Raw genomic sequence first — 12,657 nt, forward strand, 5'->3', positions numbered from 1 at the left:
ACATTAACGTCTATTTATGCAAAATCCTTTTAAATTAGTTACTCACACCTCTCCATGATAGCTTGTGAGCACTCTATTTAAGCTTGTTGCTGTGACAAATAATCCGTCGTAGTGGTTCCAGGTTTCCCAGCTGAAACGTATCATCATCATCTCAGTCTTTTCCTTGTGCTGCTTTGCTATTCGGTCTTCTCATCCCTCATTGCCTCACCTCCCTGCTGCTGTAACAACTGTTTCACATTCATTATTTAAACTCACCCGTTCTTGTACCAGGAATCTCTCCTCCCAGTATTTGTAAAGTCCAACAGTTTCTCTTCATGCGTCTCTGCTTTCCTTCATTTTTATGAGCCTAGAGTTGTTTTGTTAGTTTATTTTTCTCCCCGTTTGCCTTCAAATACCAACAAGAATGAGAAAGAAAAGAGGTCCAAGAATGGAGCCTTGAGGTATCATAAAATGAGTGACCAAAAGATTCATTTTACTTTTTAAAAGTAATTCACAGGCATCCCTTTCCCAAAGATTTTTGATTGCAGCAATATAAAAATATATTTTTAGCTAAAACTATAAAAATAGACAACATTTTAATAGAGCTAATAGATTTGGGGGAGATTTTTGAGTTTTTGTTGTTTCTGACTGTTAAAGTGCTGAAAATGAAAATATTTTCAATATGAGGATTATATCAGGGAAAAGAATGGGGGGGGGAGAGAATAATGTTTATTCCTGGGAGAATAAATTATCCTTTTCTGATCAGAAATCACCAACTGTTCTGAACAAAAAGAGGTCAGAGAGCCGAGCAGCTGCCTCAAAATGTGGGGAATTATGTTGCAGAATCCATTAACAAATTATAATAGGGAACACATTTGGGCTTTGTCAATAATATCATGTTTCTGTAAACATATTCAGAATTGAATGCTAGTTAATGGAGTCAGCTGTAGGTTTTGTTTTTGTCCCTGTCAAGTTAAGATGAAATTCACAGCATTTTCCAGAAGATTTAAAGTTTAAAGGGCGTCGTGCATAAAGCACTGGCACACAGCTTGGTCAGTGTTTATGGGGTCTTCGCCTGCTGATCAGCAGAGGGTTTTTTTAATGGCAGAAATGATGCAGAAAAAGCAAATGAATGCGTTTCTAATCGCGTTAAAACAGATGTTGGGTACTCGCGTAGGGCAGCCTGGAAACCTGTCCTGTTTTCAAAAATAAAAAATAAAATTATATATATATATATATATATGCAGTAACAAGTGTTACATAATTACCATCCACAGGTTTTCCAGAGGACAGATGGAGCATAGTTAGCAGATTACTGAAGCTTGAAAAGGAAGATGCTTTCTCTATCCTCTCTTTGAAAATGTGACTGAATTTCTCCAGCACTTCTATATGCTTTTTTTCCCACCTGGTCTTAAATGATACACAAATTTTATCATTTGTAGCACAATGGTAAAAGATCAATGTATTTTTATTTATTTATTTATTTATTTATTTATTTTTGAGTGGATGTGTCTGCAGCAGGTTTGTGTAAGTTAATGGGAACTATCGCCACCTACTGTTCTTTCCTGGGAGAAGAGCAACAAAAAAAATGTATACTCTTACATATAGTAGAAAATGTTGGTGAGGCTGAAAAAAAAATTTCAGGTATCACGACTTTGATCAACGTGAAGAAGATGAGCAAACCAGTGGCAACTTCCCAAAGCAGAGTCCAATTAATTTAGATGAATTAATTGTTTGGCCAAAATGATGTAGCTTTTATTTTTGCTTTAAGTATTTATTCAGTTACATTTACCTGAGGAAAAAAAAACAAAAAAAAACGTACTTCTAGGCCTCCGTTATGTTTCTTGTGAAATCTAACGACTCTGTTACATGAGCAAAAAAAAAAAACTATAAATGCAAATACATAAAGGGTTAAATGATGCCAAAAATGATGAAGTTGACATGCAGTTTGTACAAATCAAACACAGCAATGGCAATTTACAATCATTTTTTTCCTTAAATGAGACTTCAGAGAGTTTTTATTTATGTGGTTTTATTGGAAGATATATGTATAAACAAAATAAACGGCTATTGTATTGCATGGCATGTTAAAGAGATTAACGTGTCTTGTTAATTAGGTCCAAGATCCTAATTACTATTCATTTACAACCATGTGGATTTCGTGATTAAGCCGTAGTCCAATCCACTGTATTCCATCTTTATGTATCCATGCTCATAAATCTAAAAAAAAATCTCAAGTAAGAATTGGAAGAACAACGTTTTTTTGTTGAATTCATCATCTACAGTGGTTCCCTAACTTTTTCTCGTCCAGTTGTGGGCAAGAAGCAATTCAGGGGCAATACAGGGTCTCTGAAAGGAATAGCTTCACCTCTGAAGGCATCAGCAGAACTGAAAGTTAAAAGCAAAACAGAAAGAGAAACAATTTTGAACATGTTTTAGTTTTTTTTAAGTAGAAAAGTTTGCGAATCAGATTAAAGGCCTACCTTCCAGCGGTTGCCACACTCATTGCAGAGGACAAATGTGGTCATCGGCTCATCAGCGCTGCGGGTCTGGACCTGAAAGGAGGAGAGCTACAATGAGTGAAAGTAGTTTGTATTGAAAGTAATAAGTGATAAAGTGGAACGAAAACTTAGAAAAGAACCTGGAGAGGAACAAAGTGAGCAAACGTCTAAATACAGATGAGGAGTGATGAGAGAAGTGGAAACCAGGTGTGTATAATCAACAGACTCCAAAAGAGCTGCGCATGAAGCAAACTGATGAGCCGAGGAGAACAGATTAATAACAAATCTATATGTAAACAATGCAACCAGGGGAAAAAAAATGATGCACAAGGAATAGCAACACAAAAACCAGAATAAATACAGATCCAAACACGACGTTCGGAATCATTACAGGAACCAGACACACTAAAGAGACCAGAAAAACAGAAAGGAGGGCTAAAGAGAAGAAAACAACCAAAACCCAGGCAGGTGGACAGGAGCAAAAATCTCACCCCAGAACAAAGATATTTCAGAAAAAGGCGTCATAGACTGTCAAACTTCCCTGCTGCTTTCAGAACAACGAGCTGTAAGTGACGTTAGCATGCAGTCTGTTCTCTGTCAGAAGAAAGTCCTGGTCATCAGGTTAACTGAGCTCAAGAGAGCTCACCTTTGAACGGCTCCAAAAATACAAAATCTTTCATTTTTAAATGAAGGTTCTGAAAATGTGCACCCCCCTGGCTGAGTTAGAGTTATTCTGCCAACATACAAGGAAGTCTTTCACTTCCTCCACAACAAAGTGAAAGACACAAGTTATTCCAAATGCTTGATTACAGATCATGTTGTTATGAGTGTCATAGTCGGTTATTAGCCTTTTCTCACACGGTCAGGTAGGTGTGGGTAGTTTTTTTTTTCCTCCCCTAAATATGAAAAATCATAATTTCAAGACTTCACTTTGGATTAAATCAGGCTGTCTTTGTCTGATCCTAACATTTGTTTGATGATGTGAAACATTTAGGTGTAACACCAAACAGAAAACCAAAGCTCGGTTCCTCTTTTAATGGAAGCATGGAAGAGGAAGCGACAGCGACTCGTTATCATCATGTCATCTTGCCTCCGTTTCCTTTGTGGCGGCCGGTTTAAGTTGTAAGAGCAGCCCTGTTTACCTGATTGTAGGTGCAGTTCTTCTTCTTGCATTTGCCGCACTGCAGCAGGTCTGTGGTGGTCCCACCGGTTTTGGCCATCTGGTGCTCCCTGATGGCCTCCTGGGTTAGGACGTTCCTCAGCTGCTTCAGCTCATCACTGGCCATTTCCTGGACACGACACAGCGAGCAGGAGAACATGTGGCCTACAGCGAGGACGGAAACTAAAGAGGGGGGGATACTGGATGCGGTTACTGCGTGACGGCGAACTACCTCAGCGGACATGCTGGCGATGCGGCTCAACTCGATGCTGCCAGCCAGGACGTTTCTGCGAAGTCCCGGGTTCTTGGGGTCCTTCAGGTTGCTGATGCGACTCCGGACTCGGTTCTTGTACTTCATATCTGTGGCCCTGATCTCCTGGTAGATATGTGAACTCACGCAGTCAAGGTCAAACAGTAAGATCTACATTTTTATCTACCACCAATTGGTAAAATAAGAACCAGCAGTGTTGAGATGCGAGCAAAGGATATGATCCTCAATCTCTGCTGCCATGCCGTCACAGTTTGCTCCAAAGTCTTTGTAGTCATCTGTGAAACGCAGAGCGAATTAGTCAGCGCAGTGATCACCTCTGCGGTTTCAGCAGTCTACAGAGAGGTTTGAGCCTCACTGTCTGTCCGCAGGGCAGCTGCCAGCATCTCAATGCACTTGTCTCTAACAGAGTCTCCAGTAGCCAGGTGAGGGGACAGAGGACCCCCCGGAGAGCTGAAGCTGGGTGACAGCGGACTGGTTGGGGTGGTGGGAGTTCTGGGCGTTTCGGTTTTACCCTTCCTGTTGGAAAAGAAAAAAGAAAAAAGGATGCGTTAGGACTAAAAAGCTCCGGAAGATTACTCTTCCGATTTATTGAAACAAAGGATATTTCATAAAATGAAAATCACTCACTTTTTTCTTTTCATTTAAAATAAAGTCACACATGGCCAGCGTCATTTGTAACAGTTTCTATCCCAACAGCTAAATACCTTTCCAGGCTGTCAGTAGACGGTTTCCTCTGTGGTTGTCCAAGAGGCTTCGAGCCTAAAGACTCTCTCCTGAGAAACACATCATTGTGCAAACGTTTTAAATCCCTGTAAGAACTAAACTTTACTGTACTCTATTGAAGCGGTCTTCGAATGATGCTTGTTTAAACTTCCTATCCTTTCATCCATCTGAATATCACAGGACACCGTGCAGTATGTGACAGTAGGGGTTCATGAAATGGATGGAAAATCCTCAACACAACTCCAGACTTTTGTCACCCCTTCATGTGATCACCAAATCAATTAGCGCGAGACATTAGCACGCACGGCGTCTACAAATTACAAACCACAATGTTTACCTTTCACTTGATATCTTCTTTGCTGGAGGTGAGCTGCTTCTCTTTGAATCGGTGGACTCGCGTCTACGCAGAGACAAGTTTAGAGTGCATACGGGATCGATCCGAATCCGTCGTTTCGACGTACGTTCTTTATGTTAGATTTACGTTTGGATGCGTTTCGTACCTGACGGATTTGGAGTCAGTGGAATGGCCTTTCGCAGATTGGCTTGGCTTCAGTTCACTGGAATCCTTCCTGCCACAAAAACACCGACAATTAGACACACCTTTCTGTGAAAAAGTGCACATTTGATTCTGCACACACTCCTGCACACCTGTGCTTTTCTTTTTTGGCCTCGATGGCGGGCTTTTTGGTAGAGTGTAGTTTAGAGTCAGAAGAATCTTTCCTGACAAGAAAATGTGAGATTTTGTACTAATTTCAGTTGTAGAGTTTAAGTTGCTAATAATAATAATATGTCAAAGTAGGAACTCCCCACATTCACTTTGACATGCACAGTTGATGAGCTTCCAACCTTTCTCTCTTGGCGTCATCTGACAGTTTCTTAGATGCTTTGCCATCATCTGAATCTTTCCTGTTAAATTAAAATAGCTGTAAAGAATCACTTCAACTGCAGAATACCTGCAGATAAATTCATTCCGGAAATGGCTTTCAATTTATCACAGGAAACAAGCGATAAAATCTGAAATCACAGATCAGATCGGACTAATATTGTCACAAATACACGTCGGGGTTTAACAGAAAGCAGACCTGTCCTTCTTCACGCAATCTGCGGACTTTTTCTGCGGCAGAGGCTTCGAGTCCGAGGACGACTTCCTGCTGCTGCAAACAACACAAGGATTCAACTCACAAAGAGGGAAACTCTGTGTTGAATTGTACTGTGTCGTCCTTGATTGTTTCACTCTGGTACGTCAAGGCAGTAACATCTGGCCCAGACCTCTCTCTGTCCTTGCCCCCGTCCACAGAGGGGCGCTTCAGAGGAGCAGCGGGAGGGTGGAGGTGGAGCGGGAGCGGAAGAAGGGGCGCGTTGGGATCAGGAGGCTCTTTTCTGAATGACACAAACACTTTTCAGCCACTTCGGAATGAAGACGACGCGACAGATTTCTGCACCACTCGTACCCCTTGAACGTTTTCACAATTTCGCCACATTACAACCCCAAAGTTGGGGTTTTCCGCTACGCGTGATGTTGTGTTGGTCTGCGACGTGCAGACGGACGAGTTAGATTTGACCTTTTCACCGCCTTTTGACGAAGCTCACTTTGCTAAATACGTCGAGTCTGAATGCCTGTCAATACGTCTCGAAAATGTATTTTTAATAAATCATTGCATTTTGCAAAGTTAGAAAATTAAAAACCTTATAACTAAACGGTAAGTCAGAGTTTTAATATTGATTATGAACTGTGTTAAACCTTAATGGCTTAGAAAAATGGCAAAATGAAAACGGACCGATCGTGACCTCTGGTGTCTGAAGTGACGGGTTGTAGTTTGGATTTTCTCCCTCAGGTTTCAGGATATGGATAAAAATAATTGAACCACATTGTTTTTATGAAGCAGCTGTCAAATTAACAGGCCTCTGATTGGTTGTCGGGAAAGCAGAGACCCATGAGGAGTTACTTTGGGACAAACAGAAAGAACCAGAGTCCGTCAAGACAAGACTTGCCCTGCCTGGTTAGAGAAGGCTTGTAAAACTTGGCTGTGGTAACCGTTTCCCTTACAGCCAATTTGCCAATTTTTCCTCCTAACAAACGGTGATAGCTTCAAATGGCACCAAGATTTTCTATTCATCTCCCCTTTTTCCTGTTTTTTGTCTCCGTTTACAGCAGTCATTGTGATCAAAACGAATGCATAAAACATATTGATGTCTTTCACGTACAGTGAAAGACATCAAAATTAATTTGGGTTTGTGATTGTAACGAAATGTGAAAAAGTTCAAGGCCGTGAAGCAGCAAGTATCACACACAGGCAGGCATGCAGAGCCTAACCTCAACGGAGGAGGATGGAGGTGGAGAGGAAGAGGAGCTATCGGAGCATTTGGGTCCGGTGGAACCTTCCTGATGTTAAAAACCAGTTTTGGTTTATTTCATTTTTGCACAGTGAAACAAATATTTCAAAAAAACAAACAAAAAAAACCATGCGTCACGTGCATGCCTGACCTCTCTTTCTTGACTTCCGCCGCGGGTCGTTTTGGCGGCGGAGAGGCCGGTTGAGAGTGAGGGTGTCGAGAGGAAGACTCTTTACCGTCCTTCCTGATAGCACATCACAACAACAGCACAGATGTGAGCCCGGAACCACAACAGGCGCAGCAGCGCGCTGCTCTGTCCGAGCATGTAAACACACACCGCGGCATGCACCACGCACAGCAGAGCCTCCAGGTGTACAACTGTGAGGGCTGGTGTCGGGACGTGTGAGGAGCCAAGAGCCTGTTGAGTCATGCGGTTAGCAGCGTCGGCAGGTTAGCGCGCGATCGGCTCGGACAGGGGTCCTGACCTGGTGTCTTTTTTCGAGTCCAGAGACGGACGTTTGACGGGCAGAAGAGGCCGAGCGGGTCGAGGTGGGGAGGGGAAGCGGGTGGGGTACAGTACGCTGCTGTCCAGCACTCCTCTCCTGAAATTCATAGTTCAGCCTGAAGTTTTGGGAATCCTTTGTGAGTACTTTGTCAGTGTTTGGGCCAACGGCTCCTCACCTTTCAAAGATTAGCTTGTGAGCTTCAGCGGGCTTCCCTCTCTGAGGTGTGCCGACAGGCCACTCGTGTCTGCCTTCCGCTCTGCTTTTATCCTGCTTCCCGTCGTCTGCGTATCTCCTAGGCTCCTCGGGAGGTTTCTCTTTCGTTATCAGCTCTGCGTTTCTCGTCTTCTTCAAATCCTCCAGCGATCTGTGCTTGACTGGGTCCGACTTGTGTTTTCCACTCTGCAGGTCTGCTGCGTGCCTCTGTTTCTTGTTATCTGATTCCGGTTGGGGATTCGCTGCAGGTGTTTGTTTCTCTGCTCTGATTTCTTGAAGGTGTTTCTCACTTTGGTGCCCTTCGAGGTGTTTTCCATCCACCCCGGGATCGTCCGCATGCCTCTTTTTGTTTATGTGGTTGTCGTTCTGTTTTTCATTCCTGCTTTTGTCAGAATCTGATCCATGTTTCAGTTTGGCCTCCTGCCTACTGTGACTAAAAGAGACACATATTTTCCCTGTTGTGAAGAGGTAAAGGTTTTTTTCCCTCCACTTTGGAGTATTTCATACTCAGGAAAGGCTGCTGTGCTTTGCAGAAGGATTGTCGTGTTAAAGCTGGATTTTATGTGACAGACTAAAACAAAATGCATGACTGCGAAAATGAGGCATAACAGACATGACTTTTTGCAAATAAAGATCTAAAAATAAAATAAAAATCTAAAAAGTGCATTTATATTGAGTCCTCTTTAGTTTGGTACATTAACAACCAATTGCTTTCGGAAGTCTCCTCACTTTTTCCTTGTTAGTAATTTTAAAAAGATAGTTGTTTTACTCAGTGGGGCTAAAGGTGCTAATGTTGGTCTCAGATATAAAATCACAAATAGAAGTTAACATAATGAATACCTTTTTGAAAAGCACTTTAAACAGAGAAATTGTTGCATTTGTTGCATAAAGCAGTTTCCCTGCAGGTGATTATTTCTAGCGTAGCTTAAATACCTTCAGTAATCTTGAAGCCCTGCTAAAAGGCTGGGAACTAAAACATCTGAGACCCTTCAGGTCTCACTCTGTCCTTGTGATTTGGAGTTTTTCTTTCGAGTTTCGCCTCTTATCTGTGGAGCCCAAGGTTTTCATGGTTGGTCTCACAGCTGCAGAGCTGTTCCAGGTATCAGCAGCTTTCAAAACACCCGAGGGAATAAGGGACTAATGGTGGAGGAGTGTGCAGAATATGTCTTGAGGGAATATTTTTAACTAAGTATAACTGAGATAAATATTGTGTCAATTTGCCTCCCGTTTTCTACATGAACGCACACCCAGATAAACTTTAGGACAGGAAATTGATATTTGTAGACATTCAATCGGAGAATGTTACAAATTGGCCAGACCACAACGGGCAATTGATAAGTTGGAGCAACAATTTCTGAAGAAAAACTGAATTTGTTTTGATTGATATGTTGAGCGTATTCAGTTTATTCAAGACAGTTGTTCTGCTTCTCGGTGGATTAAGTATCTGTTACCACTAGATGGCGCATTGGTACCCATCAATCAGATTATTTTATCTGTGCAGATTGGGAATGAAGTGTTTGCTTTTGTTTTTGTGGATTGTTATTATAGTTAGCTAAGAACAAAAACTGATGACTGTCTCCATGACTGCGTTCTTTTTATTCCACCAGAGAAAATAATTTGCCCATCTTGGGTTTGATAAAAACACAGATTGTACATGTGCTGCTTCTGACAGAACCTTCTGTCATAATGTACATCCAGTTCGTATGTTGTAATATCAGTATAATGCAGCTTGTGTTTCCAAACGTCATCAGACTGACCTGCTCTGTGGCTCTGAGGAGGAGCTGTTTGTAGCTGCTGCAGGTTTCCTGGCGTCCAAACCATTCTTCAGTTCGTCAACTTTCTCAGAGTGAGAATTTCCAGAGTCTGGCAGAGTTAGAGGGAGACAGGAAGGCAGATAATTCAGCCTCACAATGCAGGCGAATATCAGAAAATGGCAATAACTTAAATATTATACTGATTTATTAAACATGGAGCAATAAACGTCAATGATTTACTTCTGTTCATTTTAAATATTATGGCTCACAGCAGATGAAAACCAAAATTTTAAAAAGAAAATAAAATTAAAATCTTAGATAAGACAAACCTCCCGCCCCCCCCCCCAAAAAAAAAAATAAAAACAAAAAAAAGAGCAAAAGCAACAGGGATAACCACAGAGGTTCGAGAAGCAAAGTACACTCAAGAGTTTTGAGAAGATTCACAGGGAATGACGGCCGGAGTTAAGCTTCAAGAGCCACCAAGGACAGACGTCTCCAGAACTCGGGCTACAACTAATGCAGTGTCAAAAAGGGTTAAAAGTGTCTTACCTGAGCTTTGGACACAACAAACTAGACTGCTGCTTTGTAATCCAAAACCTGGTTTTCAGGTAAAAGTGATCAAGTATTGGCACAGGCTGCAGCAACCTTGGGCTTCTAGAAACCTCATGTTGATCGCCTCCACGCCTAGCTGCACTGATGCAGTAATTTATACAAAAAGAAGTTGCAACCAAATATTTATGATTCGTATCATAACCAGCAGGTTGACATTTCTAAATAGTTTAGAAGTTATTTTTATTGACCTTGTGTAATATTCTGATTTAATATTTTGACTTTCTGCTGTATCCACTAAAATAGTGTAAATCTTTGTAATAGATGAGTTTCCTTTGCTGAAGTATTAGTAACCTGTCTGTAATACTGTAATTATTACAGACCTGCATATTAAGGATTCAGTTAGTCCAGTAACTGCGTGTCCGGTTAGAGGTTCTCACCCAGAAGTCTCTTCCATTCTTTAATAAGGACTTTTGCCAAAGAGATGACTTCTTCGTCTCTGCAGTGCTTCCTGATGTTGTTCACAGACATGCCAATTCTTGTTTCCTGCAGCAGCAACAACAACAACAACAAAAAAAGAGGTATTTTGAACTTCCTTACGCCTCCATGTTGTTGCCAGACTTTTTGGATGAACAGCAGTCATAGTTTACCTGGAGAAGCTTCAGTGTCATATTGAAGCCTTTCAACTCCTTCAGCAGGTCGATGGCACCCTCCTGCATTCACAGAAAACATTACAGTTGCTTTAACCCTGCGATACTCACTGAATGCACTGCAAACATGCAATGGCAGAGTAAACAGAGATCTGCATACACTCAACCGGGCGCCAATTAAAAAGTTTTTTTTTTTTTTTTTTTGCTTGGTGGGTAAAAACACTTTCACTTCTGTACAGTCTCAGCAAGCAAAGTGAGAAAATGCATAAAGCTCGAGTAGTTAACTTAACGACAGAGGGTTAAGTCAGCCGCGCTGAAACTTGCTAAACGTTTCTGCAGGACTGTAGGAGCGCCAAGAAACTTTATCTTTTTTTTTTTTTTTTTTTTTGCAGAAGCAGACACAAAACTCAGGCACTACGGGGCTACTGTAAATCAACAGGCCGCGCTGTTTACTTTCTGTTGCACAGGGCGAAATGAGACGATCGGAGAATAACATGTAAAAAAAAGTGTCAAGTCAAACTGTCCAAGCTTAAGCCGTGCAGCTACACACCGAGGGGGCTGCAAAAAAAAAAAAAAACAGATGCAAGCCAGCAAACACCTGTCGATCGTTTGTTACAGAACAGACACGCGTTTGTTCCACTCATGCAGACTGACTCCCATCGAGTCAGACTAAAACCAAACTCCTCTTCAGAGTAAACTTTCTGTCCTTTCTGGGCCTTCCCTGCTGCAGCACGAGGTGACAAAGCGCCACCGGGTGTCAAAATACAGCCTCACCGTGTTATTTGTAGACACCATCTTGTCTAGCTTTTTGGCGATCCGGATCAGGTCCTCCTCTCGAGTCATCGCTGCATTTATAGTCTCCGACGAACTAATGCCGATACCAAAACCAATCGACACCCAAAAGAAGCGACAAAGTTTGGATCTGCTGCGGTCTGGAGTTTACGCACGGTGCGCTCCATTCAATCCAGAGGCGTGTCCTGCTGAAGGTCCCAGCTGACCAGCGCCACAACAAGCAGCCTAAATATAGAGGCTGGCGTAGGGGAGGCGCAGAGAGCGGCGGCGACACAAGCCACAAGGTGATTCCTTCGGAGCAAAGCTCAGAAAGTTGCGCTTGGTGCTCTAAAGTTCCGCCTTTAAAACAGGAAATTAAAGGCTTCAGCTACTTTGTTTTAAAAGTCTCTGGATGTGAATTGAAATGTTTCATACACTTTCGAGTTGTGCTTCAGGGTCCCATACTCTTGCAAGGTCAGCGTGTAATGATTAATCTTTGCAAACCTGACGGCCATCCCGGTTGCAGTCCACTTGGAAAGTATTTGCACATCTGCGCCAAAAGCAGCTGCTGTGCGAAAGAGCAGTCTGACGCAGAAACATGAACCTGTGTGGCTCACAGGGACAACTTTAGGGATAAATTTTTATTTTGTTTTGTTTTTGTCTTATCTTGAGGAAAATGCATTTCTTGTCTTTAGAGAGAAAGTACAAAAGAGGGCTAAAAATGTAGTAATTAAACGTAACGCATGCAGTAAAGTAAAATAAAATAAACATGACATTGTAACTTAGCCACCAGAGGGAGCTCTAGACTAAGGAGTCATTTTCAGATGCGGACTCAACATTTCCATAACTGCTTCAACCTGTAGAGGGCAGTGTGGACAACTGTTCTTAAGACGCGTATATTTATATCTCTCTGTCGTTCGTTAGCTTGTTGAGTTCAGCCAGTTCTTGGTTGATATATTTGCTCTTTTTCGGTTGCTCAAATACCAGAGCCGCTCATATTTTTACATCTTTTTTTTTTTTTTTTTACAGATGAGCTTTCCATCTGCTGATAGTTTAGATGTGAATCATACTGTTGTAGAGTGCATGCAAGGCAAAATGATAAATGTATGAAACACAGGGCCTCAGTTAGTCAGCTGTGAACCCTGTGGGTCTTGCAATGTTTGTAGGGGAAATAGTGAAACAGCAATAAACCTGCTTGGTCATTGTGTGCAAAATGAACAGATTGGCAGGGATTACATGCAGATTTG

The 12,657-nt window shown here is 41.9% G+C and overlaps 1 protein-coding gene across 6 annotated transcripts; it reads right to left on the minus strand.

Annotated features, from left to right (window-relative positions):
- Positions 1-1,994: 1,994 nt before the first annotated feature.
- tcea3 (transcription elongation factor A (SII), 3) lies at positions 1,995-11,727 on the minus strand. 6 transcript variants are annotated; one of them, XM_015047338.1, is made up of 22 exons: positions 11,414-11,726; positions 10,640-10,702; positions 10,430-10,535; positions 9,444-9,549; positions 7,649-8,119; positions 7,453-7,569; positions 7,305-7,385; positions 7,119-7,211; positions 6,948-7,016; positions 5,903-6,013; positions 5,716-5,787; positions 5,480-5,539; positions 5,282-5,353; positions 5,134-5,202; positions 4,971-5,033; positions 4,615-4,683; positions 4,266-4,426; positions 4,129-4,185; positions 3,872-4,026; positions 3,623-3,769; positions 2,463-2,534; positions 1,995-2,367 (listed from the first exon to the last, which is right to left on the minus strand). In XM_015047338.1, the coding sequence occupies exons 1-22, from the start codon at positions 11,480-11,482 to the stop codon at positions 2,359-2,361; spliced, it is 2,292 nt and encodes a 763-aa protein (XP_014902824.1). In that variant the 5' UTR covers positions 11,483-11,726; the 3' UTR covers positions 1,995-2,358. The 6 variants fall into 6 exon arrangements, with proteins under 6 accessions (XP_014902824.1, XP_014902823.1, XP_014902825.1 ...); XM_015047337.1 differs by lacking the exon at positions 5,716-5,787 and having other exon boundaries at positions 5,816-6,013; positions 11,414-11,727; XM_015047339.1 differs by lacking the exons at positions 5,716-5,787; positions 7,305-7,385 and having other exon boundaries at positions 5,816-6,013.
- Positions 11,728-12,657: the final 930 nt, after the last annotated feature.

Source organism: Poecilia latipinna, unplaced genomic scaffold (genome assembly GCF_001443285.1).
Source record: "Poecilia latipinna isolate Pla-1442-1.1 unplaced genomic scaffold, P_latipinna-1.0 Scaffold820, whole genome shotgun sequence".
NCBI classification, from domain to species: Eukaryota; Metazoa; Chordata; class Actinopteri; order Cyprinodontiformes; family Poeciliidae; genus Poecilia; species Poecilia latipinna.

Bases quoted from the DNA above. Each gene is read 5' to 3' on its own strand.
- tcea3 (XM_015047337.1), bottom strand. From the start codon at position 11,482: ATGACTCGAGAGGAGGACCTGATCCGGATCGCCAAAAAGCTAGACAAG. The intron at 10,703-11,413 runs GTGAGGCTGTAT...CTGTGAATGCAG, and splicing joins TGGTGTCTACAAATAACACG to GAGGGTGCCATCGACCTGCT. The intron at 4,427-4,614 runs GTATTTAGCTGT...CTTTTCCAACAG, and splicing joins TCTACTGACAGCCTGGAAAG to GAAGGGTAAAACCGAAACGC.